General features: G+C 58.6%; 3 protein-coding genes, 1 long non-coding RNA gene and 2 other non-coding genes across 8 annotated transcripts; 1 reads left to right on the top strand and 5 right to left on the bottom strand.

The window, feature by feature from the left end:
* Nucleotides 1-239: 239 nt before the first annotated feature.
* On the bottom strand, nt 240-2,564 carry LOC138681794 (uncharacterized). The gene is made up of 5 exons (XM_069769676.1): nt 2,385-2,564; nt 1,810-1,938; nt 1,356-1,501; nt 943-1,068; nt 240-390 (listed from the first exon to the last, which is right to left on the bottom strand). Exons 1-5 carry the CDS (start codon nt 2,562-2,564, stop codon nt 324-326), a joined length of 648 nt encoding a protein of 215 aa, XP_069625777.1. The 3' UTR covers nt 240-323.
* A 306-nt stretch (nt 2,565-2,870) lies between these two features.
* Nucleotides 2,871-8,271, bottom strand: LOC138681793 (coiled-coil domain-containing protein 81-like). The gene is made up of 7 exons (XM_069769675.1): nt 5,986-8,271; nt 5,181-5,242; nt 4,574-4,727; nt 4,063-4,319; nt 3,588-3,673; nt 3,084-3,172; nt 2,871-2,998 (listed from the first exon to the last, which is right to left on the bottom strand). Exons 1-7 carry the CDS (start codon nt 6,326-6,328, stop codon nt 2,871-2,873), a joined length of 1,119 nt encoding a protein of 372 aa, XP_069625776.1. The 5' UTR covers nt 6,329-8,271.
* A 1,397-nt stretch (nt 8,272-9,668) lies between these two features.
* Nucleotides 9,669-13,150, bottom strand: LOC138681792 (ciliary microtubule associated protein 1A-like). 3 transcript variants are annotated; one of them, XM_069769674.1, is made up of 6 exons: nt 12,838-13,136; nt 11,839-12,039; nt 11,517-11,618; nt 11,146-11,267; nt 10,577-10,717; nt 9,669-9,772 (listed from the first exon to the last, which is right to left on the bottom strand). In XM_069769674.1, the coding sequence occupies exons 1-6, from the start codon at nt 13,067-13,069 to the stop codon at nt 9,686-9,688; spliced, it is 885 nt and encodes a 294-aa protein (XP_069625775.1). In that variant the 5' UTR covers nt 13,070-13,136; the 3' UTR covers nt 9,669-9,685. The 3 variants fall into 3 exon arrangements, with proteins under 3 accessions (XP_069625775.1, XP_069625773.1, XP_069625774.1); XM_069769672.1 differs by lacking the exon at nt 9,669-9,772 and adding an exon at nt 10,206-10,493 and having other exon boundaries at nt 12,838-13,150; XM_069769673.1 differs by lacking the exon at nt 9,669-9,772 and having other exon boundaries at nt 10,274-10,717; nt 12,838-13,137.
* Nucleotides 13,151-14,251: 1,101 nt separating this feature from the next.
* LOC138681852 (small nucleolar RNA SNORD45) lies at nt 14,252-14,336 on the bottom strand. The gene has a single exon (XR_011322052.1). It is a non-coding gene; the product is annotated as a small nucleolar RNA SNORD45 (small nucleolar RNA).
* Nucleotides 14,337-18,599: 4,263 nt separating this feature from the next.
* Nucleotides 18,600-19,325, top strand: LOC138681791 (uncharacterized). The gene is made up of 3 exons (XR_011321997.1): nt 18,600-18,712; nt 19,046-19,137; nt 19,227-19,325. It is a non-coding gene; the product is annotated as an uncharacterized lncRNA (long non-coding RNA).
* A 5,274-nt stretch (nt 19,326-24,599) lies between these two features.
* LOC138681851 (small nucleolar RNA SNORD45) lies at nt 24,600-24,684 on the bottom strand. Its single transcript, XR_011322051.1, has one exon. It is a non-coding gene; the product is annotated as a small nucleolar RNA SNORD45 (small nucleolar RNA).

Raw genomic sequence — 24,684 nt, 5'->3', positions numbered from 1 at the left:
GTGCGGGAGCGTGCGGGCACTTCAGGGAAGCACCAGCTGTGCTGGTTTCCCCGGGAAGGGGGCGAGAGCCTCCTCCATCATGCTACCTCTGTGTTGGGATGCGCAGGAGAGGGGCTGCACGTGTTCGCGCTGTGGGGTATGCGTGGACTTTAGTCCCTCCTGCCCCTACGAGCCGTTCTGGGATCACGCACGGGGGGTGTGTAACCCCTTTAGACCATCACCAGGCACAGACCAGTCAGTCCAGCTGGGAACAGCCCCAGAGCCCTTTATTTTGTATTTTTAGGTGGATCTGAGAAGCTGAGAAGCCTCCCAGCCCCTTTTTGCTAACAGCCACTGCTACAGCCGCCACCTCCGGCACCTTCTCCTCTGCTGCGGTACCAGCATCGCGTGCTAGGGAGGAAGAAAGAAAGCCTGTGACCCTATGGACAGGGAGGTGGCAGAGAAATCCTGCAGGCGTCGCTCGGGCCAGCGGTGATGGGATCTGCTTGTGACGAAGCCTCCAGTTGTCTATGAAGAGGGGGAGGCCCCTGATGCCCAAGGCCCTGAGAAGGTCCCAGGTGCAGCTGATGAGCCTGGGGCTGAGTTAAGTGGGGCAGAGACCTTGGGGGTCCCGTACAGGGGTCCCCCTCAGGGCAAGGTGTCTTGGGGCAGGACTCTGCAAGGGAAGGATGTGCTCTCTGGTTTGGAACGGGGAGAGGCAGCCATCGGAGGGATCCCTCTGTCTTCAGCCAGGACTTTCACGTCCCACATGGAAAGCCAATTCTAGGTGCCCAGGCAGCCCCCTTGGCTGCCAGGGAGGTCCAGCCCAAAGGCAGCCTCCAGAACCTGCTTCTGTCTCACCAGGGGTGTCAGAGAAATGCCCTCCTTCTCCCGAGGGCTGCCCTCGGTGGAGGGACGGGCCTCGCAGCCGGGGAAGCACCATCCCTCTTTGGAGATAGTTACCAGGGGAGCTGCCTCTGCTGCTCCAGCTTCCGCCGCTTGTTCTCAGTGACGTGCCTGAAGATGGTCCTCCGTTCCTGATGCGGCTCCAGCCTTCTGAGGACCTGGGCCGCTCGTGGGGAAAGGTGGCTGCAACAACAGGGAAACGTCATCCCTCAGCCTCTGCCGGAGACCCCGTCTGCCTCTGCCCTCGCACAGCCCCTGCACCCACCCGGTGCCGCGTGTACTCAGCCTTTCACCCTGCGGTGAGCTTTGGGTCTTAGCTGCGGGGGTAACCCAGGTCATCCCCGCGTTAGGAGACATCGGAAGGTGTCCTACGCAACCCCAGGACGCAGGGATGGGGGACGCGGACATCCCCGCGGGGTCACGGCCACTCGAGTGCCCCCAGGCTGCGGCCGGAGCCGGCGCACACTTACTCAGGCTGGAGTCTCTGCAGCTGGGCGGCTGCTGCCATCTCCTCTGCTGGGAGAGGGTTTTCAGCCTTCCTCCACCTCCCGCCGACCTCCTTTCTCCTGGGCTGGGCTGGAGGGTGGGGAGCCCGAATGCCTTCAGTGCCGAGCACCTGCCGAGGAGGAGACGCTCTCAGCAAACCAGACGGCAAACAGAGGTGCCGTTTCCCAGAGGACCTCTCGAAAGGAGCCTGCAGCGGGACCTGGGAGCCGGGAGGCTCAGCACCAGCGTGCCCGTCATCACGGCTGATGGCTGCTTTTGCCCCTCGGGTCCTGCTGCCAATCTCTCCCTCACGGGGATAAGCGGGCAAACCCCTGCCCTGCAGCTGCGTGTCAGTCCCGCTCCCACCCCCCCAGAGACCTGCCGCCCCGACAGAGAGGGCCGCTGCTGCTCTCAGCGGTTTCAATCGCTGCCCCGTACCTGGGGCGGTTGTCGGTCCTCCCCTGCAGACCAGGCCTCCCACGCCGCCCATTCTGCCTTTGCTTGCTGTCGCCGCTCTTCCCACCGGGTCTTCACTCGCTCCCACTCTGCAGACAGCTTCCAGACCTCCTGGAGGGGACAGAATCGCAGCAGCAGGCAGGATTAGTCTCAGCTCCTGGCGGGGCTTCCTTCGGGTCTGACCCGTGTTGGTGCCCCTTGCCTCAGCCGGTCGGTCGGCAGCGCTTTGCCCCTAACAGATCGGGGGCCGTGGAGTCACGCCAGGCTCCTCAACTCACGGCAAACACAGCGGAGTGACCAAAGACCTCCACTGTCAACGACCTAGAAAGGACTTGTACGTTTTCCATAGCCCCTGGCCAGAAGAAAAAGTGTTTCATGACAACCCAGGGGCAACAGCAGGCGGGAAGGGTGTGCAGCACCTTCCTTTTCCTGAAGAAGATCTGAAGGAGGTGACGATGAATGCACGCCAAGGGAGCCTTCCAGGACGGCTCTCTGCACAAAGAGGCTTTTGCCGAGTCTCGAACAGCACGGTAGTTACAGCAAGGCAGAGCACGTACCTGCAGTGCTCTCCTGCAGCCTTCAGAAGACGGGAGCGCAGCGGTGGGCCTGGCTGGAGGAGCTGGCTTCTGCCTGCTTGCCTCCTTCATCCTGGGGGAGCTGCCTGGACATGGTGGGAGCAGACTGCAAAGAGACACCAGGAGGAGTTGGTGTGAGCGTGGGGCAGGTGGGTGCCCCATGCTCTCCGTCTGGTATCAAAGCTCCCCAGGCTGGCAGAAGAAGCGGTGGAGGTGGGACCGTTTCCCATCAGATGGATGGGAGAGGACTGCACCTCAGGTCTGCTGTAGGAGCAAGCAAAGTAACGTGGGGTGCACTCAACCTCTGCTGCCTTCCCCACGAAGGGGCCTGTGATGGGGCAAACAAGCTCGTAAAAACCGTGGGGCACGTGCCAGGGACCTTCCCGAGTCCCTACAGCCGGAGTCTCCAAAGGGGACGTCTCTCCTACGTGGGCGCAAGGGTCCCTTTCATCCCTTCCCACAAGGGTCTCACCTGGCGGAAGGCTTCTTCTCCGTGTCTTGCTGCCTGGTGCTCGGCCCCTGGTTTGGCAGCGCGGGGAGGGAATACTTCACCCGCCTCTGCAGCAGCTTGTCAGGCGCCTGGCTTCCCTCTGTACCTGGGAAAGGAGGAAGCTCTTCAGAGCAGCCCCGTGGGGAGTGCGTTTGAACCGGGCTCTGGACAGCAGGGACCCCTTCCCGTACCTCTTCTGACGCTGTGCTTTTCTGCAACCTTCTTGTGCCAGGCGGAGAAAGCCTTGGACGCCAATCTGCTGATCACCAGGAACTGAAACCTGGAACGCGAATGATGACACAGGCTTGAAGAACGGTGACCTCCTACCCTCTGCAGCTTGCCAGCACTAATCCTCCCGACTGTCGTGCGAGGCGTCGCATCCCTTTTCCTTTGTGGCCCTGCACAGGTTTTAGCGGCAACCTCCCCCAACCCAACGCTGCCTCACCATGTGCATTTGGTTCTCGCTGATGGCAATGACAACAGGCTGGGCGTGAGAAACACGATCACGATGCCGGGTCACTCCAGGAGAATACACGCATAGTGCCAGCTCAGCATTAGTTACCCAGAAACCAGTTGCTTCACAATTGATCCCTGACTCGATGCCGAATGTCAAGCCCTGACAACGCGTGCTCCTGAGCAGGAGCTGGGAAGCCGCCCGCTTGGCCGGTCAAGGGCTGCAGAGGAAAAGCACTCACCTCGGGAACGCGTGGGCAGGAGCAGCCTGCATCTCCTGAGAGGCGGTCGCTCCACTGGAGACAGCTGCCCCTGGCATCCACAGCCTCTGCAAAGCGACACAGAGCTGTTAGAAGGTTTCCAAGGCAGTTTCCTCTTGGCTCCCAAAGGAAGCAGACCTGTCTCCCGCTCCAAAAGCAAGCCACTTCTCCAAACCTCTCTGCCAAATCCTCCTCCATCAGCGTTAGCCCTTGCTCTGCTCTGGAGAAGCTGCACAGCCAACACTGAGACCGCGCAATAACACCGCTGGGCTTTTTTGTAGGGCAAGGACCCAGAAGAAACTTTCTTTGCTAATGGAGAAGTCAGCGGGGGCAAGCACGGGGAAAGGTGTTTGACTGTCCTGCCACGTCCAGGCTGGCCAACGGCGACCGGGTTGCTCAGCCTTCCTTAGGCTTCCCAAAGACACGGAAGCAGCCCTCAAAACCTCGAGCAACTTACAGTGTGAAGCAGCGCAATCCGGCTGGCCTTCCTCTCCAGCCCTGTGACGCAGTCAGAATAGAACCGCATGCACAGGAGGTCGTCTTTGCAGGACAGAACACCAATGTCCTTGAAGGCGAAGGAGAGGCGCTGCCCGTTCTTCAGTTGGGAAGAGTACAAGAGGATGGTCTCTTGCATGCAGTCCTTCACCACATGCTGTGGGAAGGAGGTGGCTTGCGACAGCCGCTTGTAGTTCAGCGGCTTGATCTTGACATTGCCTGTGAGGAGGAGGAACGTGGTCACTGTCACAGCAGGCCGAATTTCCACATAAGATTCATAACAAAATGCCCGAGGGAAGGGCGCTCATAGAAACAGCCCTTGGGGAGCAGTTAGTTTTGGGGGAGCTCAAGCCACCCCCTGACCTTTGGAGGCAGTTCTCTACTTCTCCCAGCCCTTCCCAAAGAGCCGAGAGCACACGTTCCCCCCCCCAGACATGGAGGGGGAAAGCGGAGGGTGGCCGCTGCTTTCTCACCGGGGATAACCACTGTGGGGAACGCGAGCTCCTGCAGACACAACACATCAAGCTCCAGTCGGAAGACGGGTCTTCGAACCACATACACCTCTTCTTTGCCCTGGAATTGCTCTTGGAGCATAGCGAAGGTCCCGAGTCCTGCGACCAGGACACCCTGCCCAGGAAAAAGACAAAAAGGCTGATGAGCGAGTACTTCAGAGATGGGAAAAGTGAAAGCTTAGGAAAAGACCCGTGTTCTCCATTTGTTTTCTTGCCCTCCTCAAAATATTCGCTAACATCCCTTGGCTAGAGAAGATCCCAGGCAATTCCAGCACAAGGAGGGAATACCCCTGGGACTGATTCCCAGGGATTGTCCTTGGCATGGCACCAGCATAATCGCCTGCCTCTCTGCTCGGCCTCTCTGCTCTGACCACAGCGAAGGGTGAAGCCCTATCGTGTGCTGAATGCTTTCTCAGACTAGATCTGGACTTGGTTTCTCTCCTGGTTGACCAAGAAGCAGGTCTGGGCACACGGGCTTGTCTCAGTGTGCCGCCACGATGCTCAGGGAGGGCTCGCTTCCCGGGGTCCAGGCCCTCCGGGGCAAAGGGGGACCAAGACGCCAGCCCACCTTGTCCTGCTTCAGCTGTCCCAGGATGTACGCAGACACAGCATCCCAAATAGCCACAACCTCTGGAAAGCAAAGGAAAGAGGTGTTGGGCTCCAGGCCAGCCAGCTCATAGCCTCTGGGCAAGCTCCTCGCCCAGGGGTTGACAGATGCTGGCGTCCGCAAACAGCCCAGACAAACGCGGCCACGGCTGCGGAGCTGGGCTGTGCCCCAATTTTCGACTGCCAGCCTTACTCTGCTCCCGGGGCAGGGCTGGGGTACAAATGGGGATGTGGGAAGGGCTCAGGACCGGGGCTGTGGCCATCTAACCCCCAGAAAGCCTTGGCACCCCAGAGCCCAGGACGTGATCTGCCAGCCTGGTGGCACAAGGGGGTCCCACGGGGAGGACGAGAGGTTCTCCCAAAGGAGACTTTGTTCAAGGGAAAAAGGGCTGATTTACAGCACAGGCATTTCCAGCCGGCTCGCGAGAGCCTTGTGGGAGGTGTAGCTGTCCCCCCCAGCCCCCGGGACACAGAAGCCCTTTTCATCCCAGAGCCAGAACCCCACGAGGGGCCAGCTTCCAGGGAAAGCTGGCCCTGGATGGCCCCCCTCGCAAGGGGACGGAGCCATTCCCATGGGAGCCTCGGGGCTCCGGGCAGCACCAGGACCTGGTTGCCACATCGTCCCCCGAGTCCAGTGGGACCCCCAGGCAGGACTCTCGCAGCAGCCCCCAGCCCTGTCCGGTCACCCCCACAGCCCAGCAGCTGCAGCTTTTTCCAGAGGCCAGCCCTGGTGCGACCCCTCGGGAAGGAATTCCCAAACCCCTTACCCTTGGTGGAGAGCTGCAGGAGCATGGGGAACAAGCTGCTGAGCTCCAAGCTGATGGCCATGGTGCAGCAGCCCTCCATCGCGCCTGCCGCTTGCCCTCCGCTCAGGGAAAGGGATGCTCTTCGCAGCTCCTCGCCCAGAACTCCTCTCCGACGTGCCCCTGCTGCTCTGCCGGTCACAACGGGTCCCCCCAGCGCAGCCCCGCTGCCTCCCGATCCTGCTCCTGGCTGTGGAGCAGCTCCGAAGCGCAGCAGTGGGGAGCCCCTGAGCAGCGCCCAGCAGTGCCCAAGCCTCGCCGGGAAGTGCCAGCAGCGCTGGGGAGACCTCCCTGGGATGCGGGGCATCCCCCTGTGTCATCAGCCCGCATCGTTTGAAGGTGCATTATGATGCCAGCAGAGAGACGGCGCAGCTGGGGAGAGAGGAGATGGATTTCCCTTCTTGTCCTGGGAAGCAGTCATCCCCGTTCTCTCCGAGTTGCTCTGGCAGAGCTTGCCATTACCTGTGCTGGGAATTGTTAGGATGAACAGCCTGGCTTAGCACTAGAAGCTAAAGGAGTTGAAGCCTCAGGCTGCAAGAGCTGAGCGAGAGTCCACTTTTTGATAAAGCTAATGCTGCTAACCCAGAACTAGCTGAAACTGGCAGATGTGAGCAGAATGAAGACGACCAAGGAAACGATTCCAAGAGAATGAGGGAACTTCAGAAGAATGCCAGCCCAGTGTGGAAGAATTGCTGGAGGTGACTTATTGATATGTCCCCCCGCCTCTCTTAAGGGAAGGTGAACCTCCAGGGTGGAATACAGTGGATATGCAAGGAATCTGTTCCATAATAATTCCCCAAGCAACATAATCTGCAACCTTAGATGGCAGCAACACGAGGGGAGCTTGGTGTGCTGACTCTGAGAAACAACACGGAGGGCGGAGCAGAGCAGAGACACCGCGGCCAGGCTCTGCGAAATCACCGCAGGGATGGGGAACTGGAACCATAGGAACAAGAATGGAAGGTTCCTGCATTGAATCCACTACAGCAAGGAGGCGAAACAATGGGGTTCTGTCAACGCTGTTGTCTTACTTCTGATTTGTAAGTGCCCAGCTTTGGAGTACTGACATGGAACTTTGCTCATTATAAGCTCATTATAATAGCAAAACACACCTCTGTCCCAAAAGCTGCCTGCCTCTAAGGTGCAACCACCCCTCACTGAGCATGCGCTCTGAATTTTCTCTAGCATAGACCTTTAAAAGTAAAGCGAGGAGATTTTACACCAATCATAATAAAGGTATGTATGACTAGAGTCACTCAAGCTCCACCTAAAAATAAGAAAATAGTATAAAAGGGCTTAAGAGAGGAGGAATGCTGGGGAAGATACCATCGTAGACAAGTCGGGAGGACATCGCTGACTTCTGGGATCAGTCGAGGGGCTGAATGTCTCTTCTCCCCCCCACCCCCAAAGAGATGCCTACTGGGTGAGATTCGGACCCTCAGTTATACCGAGTGCTTCCTCGGGAAACTCAGAAATCTCTGTAGAGTTTTTCCATAATTTAGTGTGCTTGTAGTCGACTGCCTTATTATTTGCACGTGCTTTGCAGACAGTGTACGTATCACCGGCAATCCAAAAGAACCTGTACTCCTGTTGCTTTAATAAACTGTACTATTCATTAAAATCTAGCCGCGATAGCTCGCTGAACGTGACTAAATTGAAAGGACAGTGCACTATTAGTGCATCTGTAATCGTGATAGTTCAATAAATCGAACGTGGCCGGACTTAGAGTGCTGAATTGGGCATCACTCAGAATCTAAGCCTGGCCGCCCCCAGCCCCTCTGATATCTGAGGACAAGCTGGAATGCACGGGGGTTTATTTTCTGCCAAACTTTGTTACGCTTTAACGCAACAGTCCCCTTGTCACCATTACTGTGTCACCGTGTCACCATCACTGTGTCACTATCACCGTCGCCGTGTCACCATCACTGTGTCACTGTCACCATGTCACCATCACAATGTCACCGACCCCACCATGCAGTACTTGGCCCTCTGGGAATGGGGACACCATCAGTGTCAGTGTGTCACCATCACCACCTCACAGTACCCATCCTGCTGATGGATGGTGGCACTGTCACCGTGCCACCGTCACCATGTCACTGTCACCATCACCACCCCGTGGTACTCGCCCTGCTGCCGAGTATGTTCGAGTATGGCTGTGGGCTGGTGCGGAGCCCCTAAGGGCAGGACATGGCCTGGGGGGTGTCCATGCTGCAAGGTGGGGGCGGTAAGGGGGGGACATGTCACTCTCACTCCTCTCGGTATCTACAGACTCCCGAGGGCTTGGGCTTCTCTTTAATTAGGACATAAGCAGAGTCCTTGCCTATGTCTCAGGATGACGGGTGACGCCATCCAGGCCCCAAAGCCACCTGCTGCGGGTCCTATACTGCATGGCGGCGACTGATGGAACGACCGACTGTCACTCCCTGCTGTACCGCTCAGGGCTGGGCTCACACCACCAAATCCCACAGCTCCAGCTTCCCACCTGGCTCCCGCTTCTCAGACTGCCTTCATTGCAAGGCTGCCGTGCAGTCTGATGGAGCGAGCGAGTATTCCTCTGCTTATGAACCCCCCCAGCAGGCAGGATGCCTTGGCATGGGCTGCGTCAAACAGCCGTGCTCCTGGGATGCAGCCGTCACCTTGGGCTGCAGGTTCCTCTCTTGCTGCTCTCCCTGATGATCTGCACCCCGGCTGCTTCCCTCTTCTTGGGCCACTTGCTCTCCCCGGACACCTGCTGCAGCTCTCCCAGCCTGCGCAGGCTTCTGTCCAACTTCCCCAGAGGGGACGGAGCCGTCGTCGTCTGCTGCCGCATCCTGCGACTCCCCTGCTTGGCTTCTCTCATGGAAGCAGAGCACTGACTCCCGGCGCTGACATCCTCTCATCACGACGTGCACGTCTGCAGGCTGCTGCACCGTGCAGCCCTGGCGAGGGCCAGATCCTGCTGGCAGCTGGGCCATGAATCGGCATTTTCCTGGCCACGGTGGCCAACACCTCCTTGCAGTCAGGCATGGTCTTCTGTGCTCCCGCTAACCTCCACCCCTCCTTCTGCGATTTTTGTCTCCTCCATCGGCTCCATTTACTCTATCTCCATTGATGATTGAGTTGTCCCCTCCCTCTGGCCATTGGCAAGTGGGGCAGCACAGGAGTCTTTCCTGGGCCCTGAGCAAGAATGTGCGCTTTTATAAGGTGACCCGGAGGACGCAACCGTCATCATGTCTGTTGGACTCCTTCTCCCCAACTGTCGTCGTTCTGGGGACTCGCCTGTGCTTTTCAGCCCACGGCGAGAGGTCACGCCGAGCGGCTGTGTTTCTGGCTGCACCCTGGAGAGAAGCCGCCCGCGTGCACTGAAATTGGGGTGCCGAGGTGGGCTGTGTCCTCGGGGGCAAGCCTGTGCCTGCGGGACGCTCGGCCGTGGGGTGAGAGTGTGTGGGGAAGGGCCGGACTGCTTTCACGGGGCAGCGTTTAGCTGCGGTCAGGTGAAACGGTGCTGTCAGAGCTCTCTGCCTTGCTTGCGCTGTTGATCTCGCTGCTCTCCCCTCGACCTCATCTTGCAATGTTTGGCTGAGGCATAGACACAAAATGGGGACGGCCCATCGTCCTCACCCTTGCGCACCCCCTCTCGCCACAGCTGAAGGTGAACAGACCAGACCTTTGGGGGTATGTCGTTTTATTGCAGAGATAGTAGAGGAGTTGTGTAGAGGGAATGGCGGAGTCCAAAAGTGGGAGCAGGGGCCTGGGGCTTGATCAGCGTCACCTGGAAGGGGAAAAGCGAGAAGAAAAAAAGGTGACCGTGGTGCCTTGTTCGCAAGAAGACTTTTGTCTTCGGCGAAGGCCGTCTGGCATAACAAGTTGATGGCCGTGCATTTGCTGTTTGCCGTGCATTGCTGTGTGCGTGCCCGGGCACTTTCAGCTAACTCCCCCTGTGCCAGTGGCACACCTGATGGAAACCTCCTGTGTGATCAGGACATTTCTAAGGGTCTGCTGCTGTTACTGATTGGCATTTCTCCCTTTTTGGAGAGGCATATAGAGGCAAGAGAAAAAAAAAAGAGTTTAGGGGCAGGTAAAATCCATCCCTCGATTGTCTTCAGGAGGCCGCTCAAAGCAAAGAGCTTGTGTTTGACACAAAATGGAGCGACGTGCCCACTCCGTCTGGCAGGGCAAGCTCATGGCTGGAGCATGGCTGCTCCAAGTCCAGAGCCCTTCTAGCTCCAGCCAGACTTTGCTAGACACCCCTGCCCTCCCAGCTGATCCCCCCTGCATGAGAAGGGTCTGCCCTTGGCTCTGCTTGTCCCTTCTGCAGCAGTGTGTCCTCCTGAAGAGCTTGTAACGTGCGAGCATGTGTCACCATTGAGCACCTGAGCTAGTGCAGAGGCAAAGATGTGTTCTTTGGCCTCACTCTGCTCGGCTTTGGGCCAAGGCAAGGGAGCAGGCCTGCTGTCCTGCGGTTTGTCGCTCCAGTAAGGTGGTCTGGAGTTCTGAGAAGCCCCGTTGGAAGGGGGAGATGCTTAAGGGCTGGTTGTTGCAAAGCAGGGGAGGAGATTTGGGCAGGCTGCCTTACCTTTCCCAGGCAGTAGTCTGCCGGTCCTGGCTTCACTGTTTTGTCGCCTCCAATTCCACTTTTGCTTCCCATCGTGTACACGGGAGCCCTTTTCCTGTAGGTGTCCACTTCCACCTTGGGGAATGCAGCAGGACCTGGCGTCTGTAAGAGAGGCAGGGAGGTTGTTGGGTACAAAAGGCAGCAAACAAGAACAACAAAAGTTGATTCTTGCCGGGTGCCCACGCGGGCTGCGCTAGTTGAGCTGGCTGGCCAGAGAAGTGGCGTGAGAGGCACGGAGCGATTGGAACAAGGGCTCCTCCTGTTCCCCTGCAGAGAGGCAGATTTCGCAGAGGAGAGGGAGATTCCCATTAGTGCCGATGAGTTTTGCCCCACCAAAACTGTTAGTGTTGGAAAGCGAGGGACTGCGGGTGTTGGCGTTGCTGTTGGCAGCAGGAGAGCCACGGGACCCATGGCTTCTTGGGTTTTGCTGCTGGTGCAGGGAAGTGGGCGTGAAGAGAGGCTGCAGCCGGCATCGGAGCCCTCCGGCCCTGAGGAGAGCAGCTGCGAGACAGCAGAGAAGCGTAGCTCACCTTGGCGAGGTCTTCAGCAAAGCCATTGTGCTTACTCTTCCCTTTCATGGAGTAGCAGGGGCTGGCGTGGGTGTAGGCTGTGTTGGGTCCCACCAGCCTGGGCAGGGTGTAGGTGCCAGGACCTGGAAGGGGAATGGGAAGAGAGCGTGTGTGAGTCTGGCAGGGAGAGGAGCAGTGCCTGAGTGGGAGAGAAGCAGCCTGCCAAGCCTGCTGCGAGGAGCTTGAAGGATGTCTCGCCCCTCTCCCAATGCCTCCGTCTTTTGTCACACGTGGCGTGTGTCGGCAGCTCCAAGCCCGAGTTGCCGGTTCTTTTGTGGGATGGGAGAAGCTGGTGCTCCGGGACATCAAGCAAGCTCCCCGAGTTCCCTTACCTGGAGTTTCATTGGTTTTGATGGCCTTGTGCCGGAAGGCCATGGACGGCGCCGGCGCGCATTTGTAGAGGTGTTGGTTGGCCTTGTCGGTGGAGTAGTCACCTAGGGAGAAGCAGAGAAAAGCAGGGAAGCTGGGCTCTCTTCCTCAAGCCAAAGAGGAAAGGTCAGGAGGAGGTGCTCAGCCACGTTTGCCTTCTGCCTGGAAACCTCTGAAGCTCCTTCAGGACGCGAGCTGATGGTTTTGTGCCCCGGTAGCACAGGGCAAAAAGGCAGGCGTGCTGCTTGTGTCGCCTGGAAGAAGTGCTGGAGAAATGGTACTCACTTGGTCCAGGGGTGACCTCGGTCGTTATCTTGGGAAGTCCGCCCATGTGCTGTGCCGGAGCCACGTACTTCCCGTTCCTGGTGATGGAGGGCTGGACGTAGTACCGAGGGCCCGGAGAGCAACTGTCTGTGCCGGGAGCTTTGGCCCTTTGGAAAGTGTACGCAGGGGCTTTGGTTTTGGTGGGATTGTGAACCAGGTAACCTAGGAAGAAAAGCCTGTGAAAGGACACCTGCCTGCAACTCCATATTTAAAGCTAGTTTCTAAGTGGAGTAGCTGGAGTTGCCGGCTGCAAGAATTTCCCTTCCTGTGTGGTTTTTGTCCTCCAAGAATGATACCGGCAGGCCAATACAATGGTACAATGACCTCCAGCAAGAACAGTGTAGGCACTGTGCAATTAATCAGAATACCACCAAAACGCAATTGTTATGAAGTATTAAATCCCCAAACCGTTGCTACGCTAACTTAAAGCAAATGTAAAGATCGCCTCTGTCACATTTTGCTTTCCCGCAGCCCCACTGGGAAGGAAATTGAAACCTTGCTGCTATTATGGAGGAGGAGAAGAAGAAAGTGAAGGAGAAGAAGGTGGTGAAGGAGAAGGTGGTGTTGAAGGAGAAGAAGAGAAGATGAAAATGGGGGAGAACAATAGAAAGAGAAGATGAAGTAGAATAGGAGAAGATGAAGAAGGAGGAGAAGAAGAGGAGAAGAGAAGGAGAAGAAAAAGAAGAGAAGAAGAAAAGGATGAGGTGGGAGCAGCAAGTTCGGAGCAAAGACAGAGAAGGAGCTTCCTCCTGTGCTGCTACGGCCACCTCTGTGCTCAGCAGAGTCCGGCAGCTCTTTTCCCAGGCTTTCCCCGGAGCAGCCTGAGCCTTCCTCTGGCCCGCCTGCGTCCTTGCTGCAGCTGAGAGCATGGAGGCTTGGAGCAAGGGGGAACGGAGCCGTGGCTGCTTGTCCCCTGGAGGCAGCGGATGTGGTGCACCCCGCTTGCGACAGTGGTTTTACCTGTTGTCCCGGGGATTGAGTACTTGGGTCCCGGGCTGGTGAACTGGGCCATGATGGGGCCGCGTGGGCGATGAGGTCTCCAGGTGCCCACCCAGGCTCCGTCCATGTCGGAGGCAGCTACCGAGCCTGCGGCAAGAGCGGGAGAGTTGCCGAGGGGCTTCCCTGGCGGAGACCCGGCGTGAAACCTCCCTGGGAGGAGCAGCAACGCTTCACCTTTCTCCATCTTGGCCATCGTACTGGGTGCAGATGAGCTTGTCGGCCGCTGCAGCTCTCAGTCGCAGAGCACGGCGAGAGCGAGGGCAGGCAGCGATCGCGCAGGAGAGCTTGTGGTCTCAGCTGCCAGGTGGCCTTGGGGAGAGGCCTCGGCTCATCATGGAGACGCCCAGTGACGTCATAGAGCTCCGGGCGCCTGTCGTATGGGCTGTTGCATCATACGGCTGATGGGGAGCTGGGGACGTCCAGCTGGCAGGGCCAGACCTTGATGAGGTCTGCACGGCAGAAACATGCAACGAGGGGAAAACCGATGTGATTTCTGTGTTTAATCTGGCAGCCTTGTGTTCTTATACTGTTGGGCTGACCTAATAATGTGAATGTAGCTTTGAACACCTGGAACTTCTTTTTCGTGTCCTATTTTCCAGGCGTCCCTTAATCTACGGTTTTCCTCCTAGGGAGGGTGAGTCGGGCCCGGTGTTAGTCAGCAGAATTTGCTGCTGGGGGCTCTCAGTTAGCGAGGTTTAGGAATACCTCTGTGGTGCCGCTTTGGGGAGTTTCTCCCTGGAAATCGAGGCAAGAGAGCCCTTTCCCAAGGTGCCGAAGAAACCGCGTAGACTTGCGCGTACCTTCTAGGTCATGCAAGTAAAGCGAGATGCCAGCCAGAGATCGGGAGTGTGTTCACATTTCTCCCCGATAAGTCAAATGCCCTATTTTTCATGGGTTTCTCACAGGAATAAGAATCGTGAGCGGGCACAGAAGGGTTTCTGTACTGGGCCTGGCTGGGATACCGGTAATTTTTTTGTCATCGCACCCTGCACGATGCTGGTTTTAGCGTTGACAGCACACCGATGTTTAGCTACTGCTGAGCAGTGCTTACGCAGAACCAAGGTCTTCTCTGTTTCTCACTCTGCTGCCCCACCCAGCTGGCTGGGAGGGGACACAGCAGAGACAGCTGCCCCGAGCTGACCGAAGGGGTACCACGGATCCATACCACGTAGTGTCATGCTCAGCAAGAAAACCGGGACTGGGGGAGTCTTTCCAAGGCAGCCACTGCACCAAGATGGCTGGGCATCTGCCTGCTGGTGAGAGGTGGTCGGTGGTTGCTGTCACATCAGTTGGCTTCCTTTTTTATTCCCTGCACTTGTTAAACTGTCTTTATCTCGACTCCCTTAGGTCACAGCCTAAGGAAACCGGAGCTTCCTGGGTCTCAGAGTAATTCTAGAGCTCAAGTGGCGACAGACATCAACTCTAGATCACACAGTACATGCCAACGCTCATCACTGACCCAAGAAGACATGCTCCTCCTGTCCTACCCAAGGCTTTCAAGTCCAACACACTTTCTTCCTAAAGCAGGACGCTACCTTATTTACTTGTAACACCATTCCTACGTTCCGTGGGATGGGGCTACAGGTAGGTTACGCAAGCCATCAAGCCACTGTCTGGAAGCACCAGAGCCTTTTGGGTACTGTTTGTCACCATGGTTTGCCTGAGAAGGAAACTAAAACACAGAATAGACGGCGAGAAATTTAACCTGCCATGGAGATAGCTACAGTGAACAAGTACGAGTTTGTGCTTTACAAAGCATCATTTTTAAAATTCAACCCTGAGTTTTTCAAGTGTCAACCCTTATTTTTATAATGCAAGCCTCAATGTTAGGGCAAAAAGCATAAATTTAAAAGACCAAAGCCTACTTCTGGGGGTGCAGACAGTCATTTTTAAGGTCCAGGCCCACATACATGGAGGACAAAACCTAATTTATTAGTTCCAAGCTCCATCTTTAAGGTTCAGAGCCTCATTTTAAGGGCCCAGAGCATCATTTTTAAGCCCCAAAGTCTGATCTGGAAGGACCACAGCCTCATTTGTAGAGTCTAAATCCAAATTTATACGGTCCAAACCCTTATTTTTACTTTCCAAACTCTTAGTTTTGCCTTCCAAAGCCTCATTTTAGTTTCCAAAACCTTCACTTTTAGGGTGCAGAAGCTCAGGGTTAGTTTGCATAGTCTCATTTTCAGGGTCCAAAGCCTCTTTTTTAGGATCCAGACAAGCATTTTTAGGGTGCAGGCTGCATCTGGACTGTCCAAACCCTCATTTGGAGGGTCCAAAGCCCACTTTTAGGGCTCAAAGCCTCAGGCTTAGGTCCCAAAGCCTCAGGCTTAGGGTCCAAAGCTTTGATTCGAGGATTGAAAGACTTCAGTTGCAGGGTGCCAACCCTCATTTTAAGGTACAAACTCCTCACTTAGGGCTCAAAGCCTCATTTCCTTAATGTCCGAGGCATATAATGAGCATCCAAAGACCCAGCTGTAGGGTCCAAAGCCCCGTTTTAGGGCCAAAATCCTTGGTTTCAGGCTTTAAAAACGGCCCTTTGGAAATGCTGACTCATATGGGCCCTAGCAATATGAAAGAGGGGGTCTCAGCATGCCCGGGCCCCCACTGCCTGCGGCTGTCTGAACCTCTCCCAGCTCTGGCTGGGAGACAGGAGTCGCCAGGGGGAAGGGGGTAGTGGGAGGAGGTACTGGTCCGGCCAACTTGGGAGGGTCCGTACCAGTCCCTGTGCCCTTGTGCTCTCTCTAGTTAGCGCACGACAAGAAGAGGGTGGAAGAAGACCTCTGGCAGAGCCTGCCGTACCTGCGGGACACTCAAGCCACCTTGCCAGAGGTGGCCATCAGGTTCATCGGTGGGCCACAGTCCCCAGGGTCCCTCTTCTGCCAGCCTGGCCCCAGTCCCCACCACCGCATTGGCAGCAAGGTCTTGCCGCATGGCACCCGAGGAACCTGAGCAGGCAGAAGCTGCGGGATACCTGCGACGGCGAGGAGGGGCTGGTGGGGCAGGGGACGGGGCCTGGGCAGGGTGCCATGGTCTGGAGGGGACTCCTGGGGGTCTCTGCAGGCAGGGGGGGGGTCATGTCTGCTCTGCTTCCTTCTCTTGCAGCCCTTCTGCCCTTGGCAAAAGACCCTGAACTCTCGGTCAGGACTCTCGCAGCGGAGGCCATCTTCATCCTGATAAGAGAGATGCCAAGATCAGGATGGAGCCTGCAGTCACTGTGCTGCTGGCCCCCGGTGAGCCCTGAAGAAGTGAAATCCTCCTCTGGAAAACAGCTGTATTTTAATAAATTTTTTTTTTTAATAAAGCTGGAACAACAAGCCCAGTCCCATGCTGTCCTTCCCATGGAGAACACCCAGAGCGTGCTGAGCAGACAGTGTCATTCCTGGCTTGTGCTGCTGCCTGCAGGACAGCAGACCGGGACCCAGGGTGTCCTTGCGGCAAAGCCCCAGCTGCTCCGCTAGACCACAGAACCCGGAGAGGAGGAGGAGGAGGAGAGAAGCTTTAGCCCAGCCTGCCTCTCCTGAGACATCTCAGGGCACCCGTACTCTGCCAAGTCGGCAAATTGTCGTTTGCCCTGGCATCAAACCCCTCTCTTTTACAGGGGAGGGGTGCTGGTTTGGGCCGGGATAGAGTTAATTTTCTTCACGGTAGCTGGCACGGGGCTATGTTTTGAGTGGGAACAAGGGGTTATACCAGATGTCCCGAGTGGGGACAGCCCAAAACTACATAAGCCAAGTGGGGCAGGAGCAAAACTGCCTCCAGTCACCTCGAGTGGGAATCTGGCAAAGCCGTGGCTGATAGAAAGCTGACAAACCCTGGAGGCAGGAGAAAATGTGGGTCGCATGTGGTGTTCCCCAGGGCTCAGTACTGCGGCCGCTTCTGTTTAATATCTTTATCAACGATCTGCATGAGGGGATGGAGTGCACCCTCAGCAAGTTTGCCGACGACACCGAGTTGGGAGGGAGGGTTGGTCTGCCTGAGGGTAGGAAGGCTCTACAGAGAGATCTGGACAGGCTGGATCGATGGGCCGAGGCCAATTGTACGAGGTTCAACGAGGCCAAGTGCCGGGTCCTGCGCTTTGGTCACAACAACCCCACGCAGCGCTACAGGCTTGGGGAAGAGCGGCTGGAAAGCTGTCCGGCAGAAGAAGACCTGGGGCTGCTGGTTGACAGCCGGCTGAATACGAGCCAGCAGTGTGCCCAGGTGGCCAAGAAGGCCAACGGCATCCTGGCCTGTATCAGAAATAGCGTGGCCGGCAGGAGCAGGGAGGTGATTGTTCCCCTGTACTCGGCACTGGTGAGGCCGCACCTCGAGTCCTGTGTTCAGTTTTGGGCCCCTCACTACAGGAAAGACATGGAGATGCTGGAGCGTGTCCAGAGAAGGGCAACCAAGCTGGTGAGGGGCCTGGAGCACAAGTCTTACGAGGAGCGGCTGAGGAAGCTGGGGCTGTTTAGTCTGGAGAAAAGGAGGCTGAGGGGAGACCTTATCGCTCTCTACAACTACCTGAAAGGAGGTTGTAGTGAGGTGGGTGCTGGTCTCTTCCATCAGGAAACTTGCAATAGGACAAGAGGAAACTTGTCCACCGGACAAGCCCACCAGGACTGGACCCCTCGGCTGACCAGACACCTCGGCTGACTGAACCAACGCTGGACAGACCCAGGACCGGTGAAATCTTTCTCTCTTCCTTTTTCTCTCTCTGTCTTCTTCTCTCTTTCCTTTTCCTTTGCCAAAGTCCCTACACCTCATCCGTTTCAAGATAGAAACCGTTGACCAAGTCTGAGACTAAGAGTGGATCCAGCCGCCCCTGGGCCCTTCTCTGAGGAGGAGTCTGGAAAGCGAGGGGGTCTGCTCTGAACCTCCTGACTCAACAGGAGGGATCTCCTTATTCCCTCAATTGATGTATATGGTTACACGGTTTACAGAAGTAGTCTTATGCCAGTTCCTGTTGTGAGAAACCCTGCCACCTACTACCACGCCTCCCCAAATCAGTTGGCTTCTGTCATGAATAAAATCTTTAACCGATCGTTTGGTGTTGCTTCACCTTAATTTAGCCCAAGAGAATTTCGAATTAAACACGACTCCCTGGTCTGTCCAGTCTGGGTCGTGACAGGCCCTCACTGCTCGCCCCCAAAATCACGCGCCTATCTAACCGAAATCTCCCTTGCCGCAACTTGAGGCCATTGCCTCTCGTCCTATCTCCGGCCACCTGACAGAAGAGACCAGCACCCACCTCACTACAACCCCCCTTCAGGTAGTTGTAGAGAGCGACAAGGTCTCCCCTCAGCCTCCTCTTCTCTAGACTAAACAGCCCCAGCTCCCTCAGCGTCACCCGGTGACGCCCCGGTGACGTGGGTGCCGAGGGCTCGGGCCCCCGCCTCAGCACTTCGCAGCCACCCCTGTGAGGTGGTGGCCGCCTCAGAGCGGGCGGCAGGTGGCCGAGGGCGTCCCTGCCCGTAGTCGGGGCGCACGCGGGCCAGCGGTGCTGATGTCACAGCGGCCACTGTGACCCGCGGGGGCAAGCCCACAAAAAGGAGCGCTGGGCACAGGCCGCCCGTCAGTGCGACCTGGTGAGGTGAGGAGAGGGCAGGGGAGGGACGGGGCTGGTGCGGGGCTGCCGAGGGAGGAGGGGGGCCCCAGGCCTCGGGGCGCTGGGCCTGTGCTGCAAGCTCACCCGCCTCTGGCTTCTCCCTCGCCCGCGCCCCGCTTCTCCCTCAGAGTCAGCAGAGGAGCATTTGGAGGAGACGCCCGGCGCTGCTGGGACAGGGACTCTCCAAACGCTCACCGTTGACGTGCGCCATGTCCGCAAGGAAGCAGAAGGCCCCCGACTCGATGGAGCAGGGTGAGAGCAAAGTAGCCCTCCCGCGGCGTAGCAGAGGGCTTGTCGGGGCGGCCGGCGTGGGGCCGAGAGCGGTGGCAGGGGGAGGCAGGAGCTCCCCGACCACCCCGGGGCAGGGCCCCTCCTGTCCTCAGCCAGCGGGGCCCAGGCTGGGCAGTGGGCACCTGCTGGGACCCCCGTGCCTGCAATGCCCCCTTCCTCTCCAAGGCCTCCAGCCCTGCCCGTCAGCCAGCTCGGCAGGGGCAGAGCAGGCCCTTGGGGGCAATCCCTCAGGGACGCTTCCCCCGGCCCCGCAGAGGTGCTCATTCCCAGTGGCGTTTGCTCTCTCCCCTCCAGCATGCCTGCTGTGTCGCCGGGCAGAGGCTGACCCGGCTCTCTGCGGGGCCAAACTGGAGAAGCGAGGGCTCTGTGCCCACGTGTTTTGCCTGGTGAGTTACGCCGGGGCTCCCTCCAGCTTGCCGACAGGCAGTCCCTGCCACGCTCTCCTCAGCAGCTCCTCCTCTTTTCTCTGCTGCAGCTTTTTGCCAGCGGGCTTTTTCAGCGAGGGGGCAGGGAAGCAGGACTCATGGGATTTCTCCCCGAGGATATTCGACGTACAATCGCGCAGGCAGCGCAGAAGGTGAGCACCTGACAAGACCGGGGAGATCTGTGCCGGGAGAGGTTTGCGGGACCCTAGCCTGGATCCGAGAAAGAAATCCCAGCCCTTCCGGCCGGCTCTGGGGCAGGAGTCTTGCTCCCAGCAGCTCCACAGAGGCTCCAGCACAGGAGCCTCGTCCGACAGGCGCATCTGCGGGGTGTGACCCAGCAGCGGCCACATCCTGCGCCCTGCCCGGAGGCGTGGGGCTGGCCGCGGCGGCCCTGGGGCTGCCGCTGATGGGGGCTGCTCTGCTCTTTCCAGCACTGCTTCGTCTGTGGCGAGAGCGGGGCCGCCATCTCCTGCTGGCGGAGGGGCTGCGAGCGCAGCTTCCATCTCCCCTGTGCCGTGGAGGGTGGATGCGTCACCCAGTTCGCTCTTCAGTACAGGTACCTCCTCTCCCCTCCTCGCTGCCACCCGGGAAGGAGCCAGCGCTTCTCACCTCGCCCATCCCTTTCCTCTTGCCCCCAGGGCCTTCTGCTGGGAGCACCGCCCAGAGCAGGCAGTGGAGGCGGCTCCGGAGGAGAACACCACCTGCCTCATCTGCCTGGACCATGTGGAGGAGAGAAAGTCCTACGGCACCATGGTGTGCCCAGCGTGCAAACACGCCTGGTTCCACAGGGGCTGCATCCAGGTAGGAGCCGTTCCCTCGCCCCCGGGAATTGCTCGCCCCCGGGGCACGGCAGGCGCTCGGCAGCACCAGGGCCTCACTCGTGCCCCTTACGTTTCTCCTCCTGCAGGGACAGGCTATGAGCGCCGGCATTTCTTGCTTCCAGTGCCCACTCTGTAGAGATAAGGAGCACTTTCTCTCAGAAATGCTCACCATGGGGATCCGAATCCCCTTGAGGTTGGTGTCCTTCTGGCCGGCTCACAAGACAGGAGGCTGCAAGCGCTGTGCTGCGCCAGGGGCTGCCCCAGCAGTCCTTCCTGGCCCTCTGCTGTCCCGCGAGTCTGGGCTTCAGCTTCACGGAGGAGCTGGAAACAGGGCGGGGCGGGGCGAGCAGGGACGCCCTGCATCTCCCTTATGCCGGGGCAGCAGGGGCTCATCCGTTTTCCTTTCTCCATCAGACTGCCATCATGGGAGAACAGGCGTGCATACGCAGAACTAGGCGAGAGGCACAGCCGCTGCGATGCCAGGGAGTGCCTTTGTCCCGGAGGCAGGGAGCAGGCAGAGCAAGAGGGGTAAGTTGCCAAAGCTGCACCCCGGGGCTCTGTACGGGAACCCTGTCTCGCCAAGGGCTCGAGGCGCAAGGACCGAGACCGAGAGCTCGGCCGGACAATCCCGTGCTGCGGTCACTTTGTCCTCACAGCCATGAGCACGTTTGCTTCCCCAGGCCCTGGCAACTGCTCCTGTGCTGCTCCTGCGCTGCCGAGGGCACCCACAGACGCTGCTCCGACTTGAGGAGCAGCACGGCCAGCTGGGAGTGCGACGCGTGTGCTGGCCTGGGCACCGGTAAGAGGCAAAGCACCCGGCTGCCCCTGGGCTGGGGCCAGGGGCCAGGCAAGGCCTGGCAGCGGGAGCCCAGGGTGGGCCTGGCAGAGCCTCTCTGCTCTAGGAGGGCTGGGGGCACCGCTCTGGCCTATCCTGCCCCGGGCCTGGGGGCCGAGCCCTTGACCTTCCTGCTTCCCCTTACAGCCTCCAGTGCCAGCTCGGAGCTCGCCGGCCCCAGCACTGCCAGCCAGGCAGGATCACGGCAATCGCTCAGGTCTCCGGAACCGGAGACCAGCAGCCCCAGCACCACCAGCCAGCTGCCATCAGGGTCCTCCTGCGGCTCCCCACCGTCGGAGACCAGCAGCCCCAGCACTGCCAGCCAGGCAGGATCGGGGCAATCGCTCAGGTCTCCGGCACCGGAGACCAGCAGCCCCAGCACTGCCAGCCAGGCGGCTTCGCGGTCCTCCTGCGGCTCCCCGCCACTTCAGGGCAGCAGCTGCTCCAGTCCCCCTGGGCCTGTGCGGATGCGAGACAGCTCCCGCTTGCAACGCCGGGCACAACATCCCTACAGCCGGCCTGGAAGATGCCATGACAGGAGCCGTGTGCCAGCACCAAGTGCTGAGACCAGCACCCCCAGCCAGGCGGCGCCGGGGCCGTCCCACAGCTCCCCGGCACCCGAGACCAGCAGCCCCAGCACCGCCAGCCAGCTGCCAGCGGGGTCCTCCTGCGGCTCCCCACCGCTGGAAACCAGCAGCCCCAGCACTGGGAGGCAGGCGGCATTCGGGCCACCCCATGGCTCCCTGGCACCGCAGACCAGCAGCCCCGGCAATGCGGCATCAGGGCCGTCCCAAGGCTCCGCAGTGCTTGAGGGCAGCAGCCGCTCCAGCCCCCCTGGGCCCGACCGCGTGCGAAACAGCTCCCGCTTGCAACGCCGGGCCCAACACCCTTACAGCCGGCCCAGAAGACGCCGTGACAGGAGTCGTGCGCCAGCACCAAGTGCTGAGACCAGCACCCCCAGCCAGGCGGCGCCGGGGCCGTCCCACAGCTCCCCAGCACCCGAGACCAGCAGCCCCAGCACCGCCAGCCAGCTGCCAGCGGGGTCCTCCTGCGGCTCCCCAGCGCTCGAGAGCAGCAGAAGCTCCAGCCCCCCTGGGCCCGTGCGGATGCAAGACCGCTCCCGCTTGCAACGCTGGGCCCAACACCCCTACAGCCGGCCCAGAAGACGCCATGACAGGAGCCGTGCGCCAGCAACAAGTGCTGAGACCAGCACCCCCAGCCAGGCGGCGCCGGGGCCGTCCCACAGCTCCCCGGCACCCGAGACCAGCAGCCCCAGCACCGCCAGCCAGCTGCCAGCGGGGTCCTCCTCTGGCTCCCCAGCACTTGAGAGCAGTGGAAGCTCCAGCCCCCCTGGGCCTGTGCGGATGCCAGACCGCTCCCGCTTGCAACGCCGGGCCCAACATCCCTACAGCCGGCCCGGACGCCGCCACGGGACCAGCCGTGCGCCATCCCCGAGCGCTGGTCCTGATCCCCCTCCACCCGTACAATAAAGTTGGCCGTTAATCTCTGTGCTGGGACATTCCACGCTCATTCGTCAGCTTCCTCCTCCTCCTCCACCTCTCCCTTTCTTGGGGGGCAGCCTTAGGGGCTGGGCCCAGAGCGTTGTCTTCTCCCTGGCGGTTGGCAGCACCTTCCCCAGACCTCCCTCCTCACGGGCTGGCCTTGGCCGGCTGCCCCGCGCCATGGCCGTGGGCTTCGGCTCTCTGCCCCCGCCGCCGGGAGGGTGGCCCGGCACGGCCCAGTCGGCGCCACCGCCCGTCTCTGGCAATGTGGGCTGTGCCCCCCCCAGCCGGCACGGCCCTCACGACTCGCCCCCCAAAATCACGCGCCCCGGCCCCAGCGACTTTTGACACGCTTCAACTCTGCCTCCTTCTCGATAAGCCTATAACCCATTTCCCATCCTCGTTGCCCAGGTTAGCAGAACTGGGGCAAAGCGGCAAAGCTACTTTTCTTGGAAAGTTGATTTCGGTGTCACGTCTGTCTTTGTGACATGAAGAATTCTGCAGCTTGTGTTTCTACAGTAGCCAAAGGCCTTTCCCCGTTCCCCAGCTCCGGGTCCTGTTCTCCAACGTGATTGCTGCTGCACCAACTGAAGGCTTCCTTCTTGCAGAACAAGCCAAGAAATCCTTTTTAAGAGAGACTGCAAACACCTGGTCAGGAACGTGCTCCTCAGAGCTCAGGAGAGCCAGAGCAGTACCTGTTACTGAGGGCTTGAGTCCCGTCATACGCCCTTTAGAGCAAAAAACCCCCACGTGCTCTACGGCAAGGTAACAGGGGGCCTGGGAAATGTCAGTCATCCAAAAGGATTTCTCTCCCGTTGGAGACCAGCAAGTACCTTTCTAGTGCAGGAAGGAGAAGAGATTTGGTTGCAGAGTGACGGCTGAACAGCTCCGCAGAAGATGGCGCAGAGCTGGAAGGCTGAATCAAAGAATAACGGTGACCAAAGCGCAAAGAGAATCCCCTGGGCTGGCTGTACGGATGCGAACAACCCTCCGCTCTTCAGGCAAACTACAGGTGGTCTTGCGGTGTGTGCATTGAGCGCCTTTCTGACAGGCCTTGATGCAGCATGTGAGTTGCTTCATTACAGCAGGGAGCAGCTGTCCTCTCTGAGGAAGGCAGGGGAACCTGGGAGACCCGATGGGCTTTCCTGCCAACAAAGAGGAAGGAAAGGAGGTACAGAGGGTCCAAAAGAGAACTCGGTGGCAGCGCTTTGTCCTTCTGCTCTTGCCTGCTGTGACTGGGAAGACGTGAGCTCCGGGCGCCTGTCGTATGGGCTGTTGCATCATACGGCTGACGGGGAGCTGGGGACGTCCAGCTGGCAGGGCCAGACCTTGATGAGGTCTGCACGGCAGAAACATGCAACGAGGGGAAAACCGATGTGATTTCTGTGTTTAATCTGGCAGCCTTGTGTTCTTATACTGTTGGGCTGACCTAATAATGTGAATGTAGCTTTGACTACCTGGAACTTCTTTTTCGTGTCCTATTTTCCAGGCGTCCCTTAATCTACGGTTTTCCTCCTAGGGAGGGTGAGTCGGGCCCGGTGTTAGTCAGCAGAATTTGCTGCTGGGGGCTCTCAGTTAGCGAGGTTTAGGAATACCTCTGTGGTGCCGCTTTGGGGAGTTTCTCCCTGGAAATCGAGGCAAGAGAGCCCTTTCCCAAGGTGCCGAAGAAACCGCGTAGACTTGCGCGTACCTTCTAGGTCATGCAAGTAAAGCGAGATGCCAGCCAGAGATCGGGAGTGTGTTCACATTTCTCCCCGATAAGTCAAATGCCCTATTTTTCATGGGTTTCTCACAGGAATAAGAATCGTGAGCGGGCACAGAAGGGTTTCTGTACTGGGCCTGGCTGGGATACCGGTAATTTTTTTGTCATCGCACCCTGCACGATGCTGGTTTTAGCGTTGACAGCACACCGATGTTTAGCTACTGCTGAGCAGTGCTTACGCAGAACCAAGGTCTTCTCTGTTTCTCACTCTGCTGCCCCACCCAGCTGGCTGGGAGGGGACACAGCAGAGACAGCTGCCCCGAGCTGACCGAAGGGGTACCACGGATCCATACCACGTAGTGTCATGCTCAGCAAGAAAACCGGGACTGGGGGAGTCTTTCCAAGGCAGCCACTGCACCAAGATGGCTGGGCATCTGCCTGCTGGTGAGAGGTGGTCGGTGGTTGCTGTCACATCAGTTGGCTTCCTTTTTTATTCCCTGCACTTGTTAAACTGTCTTTATCTCGACTCCCTTAGGTCACAGCCTAAGGAAACCGGAGCTTCCTGGGTCTCAGAGTAATTCTAGAGCTCAAGTGGCGACAGACATCAACTCTAGATCACACAGTACATGCCAACGCTCATCACTGACC

The sequence above is a fragment of the Haliaeetus albicilla genome, chromosome 24 (assembly GCF_947461875.1).
Source record: "Haliaeetus albicilla chromosome 24, bHalAlb1.1, whole genome shotgun sequence".
NCBI classification, from domain to species: Eukaryota; Metazoa; Chordata; class Aves; order Accipitriformes; family Accipitridae; genus Haliaeetus; species Haliaeetus albicilla.
Note: the sequence above shows the minus strand (reverse complement) of the source record. Positions and strands in the feature narration are given on the sequence as shown.

What these genes read in the sequence shown, in the direction of transcription:
- LOC138681793 (XM_069769675.1), bottom strand. Translation starts at nt 6,328, where the DNA reads ATGCCCCGCATCCCAGGGAGGTCTCCCCAGCGCTGCTGGCACTTCCCG. An exon ending in CCCCACAGTGGTTATCCCCG is followed by an intron (nt 4,320 to 4,573) that starts GTGAGAAAGCAG and finishes TCCTCCTCACAG; the next exon opens with GCAATGTCAAGATCAAGCCG. An exon ending in GGATTGCGCTGCTTCACACT is followed by an intron (nt 3,674 to 4,062) that starts GTAAGTTGCTCG and finishes GTCGCTTTGCAG; the next exon opens with AGGCTGTGGATGCCAGGGGC.
- LOC138681792 (XM_069769672.1), bottom strand. Translation starts at nt 13,069, where the DNA reads ATGGCCAAGATGGAGAAAGGTGAAGCGTTGCTGCTCCTCCCAGGGAGG. An exon ending in CGAGGTCACCCCTGGACCAA is followed by an intron (nt 11,619 to 11,838) that starts GTGAGTACCATT and finishes GCTTCTCCCTAG; the next exon opens with GTGACTACTCCACCGACAAG. An exon ending in TTGCTGAAGACCTCGCCAAG is followed by an intron (nt 10,718 to 11,145) that starts GTGAGCTACGCT and finishes CCTCTCTTACAG; the next exon opens with ACGCCAGGTCCTGCTGCATT.
- LOC138681794 (XM_069769676.1), bottom strand. Translation starts at nt 2,564, where the DNA reads ATGGGGCACCCACCTGCCCCACGCTCACACCAACTCCTCCTGGTGTCT. An exon ending in AGGACCGACAACCGCCCCAG is followed by an intron (nt 1,502 to 1,809) that starts GTACGGGGCAGC and finishes CCTCCTCGGCAG; the next exon opens with GTGCTCGGCACTGAAGGCAT. An exon ending in CTGCAGAGACTCCAGCCTGA is followed by an intron (nt 1,069 to 1,355) that starts GTAAGTGTGCGC and finishes CTGTTGTTGCAG; the next exon opens with CCACCTTTCCCCACGAGCGG.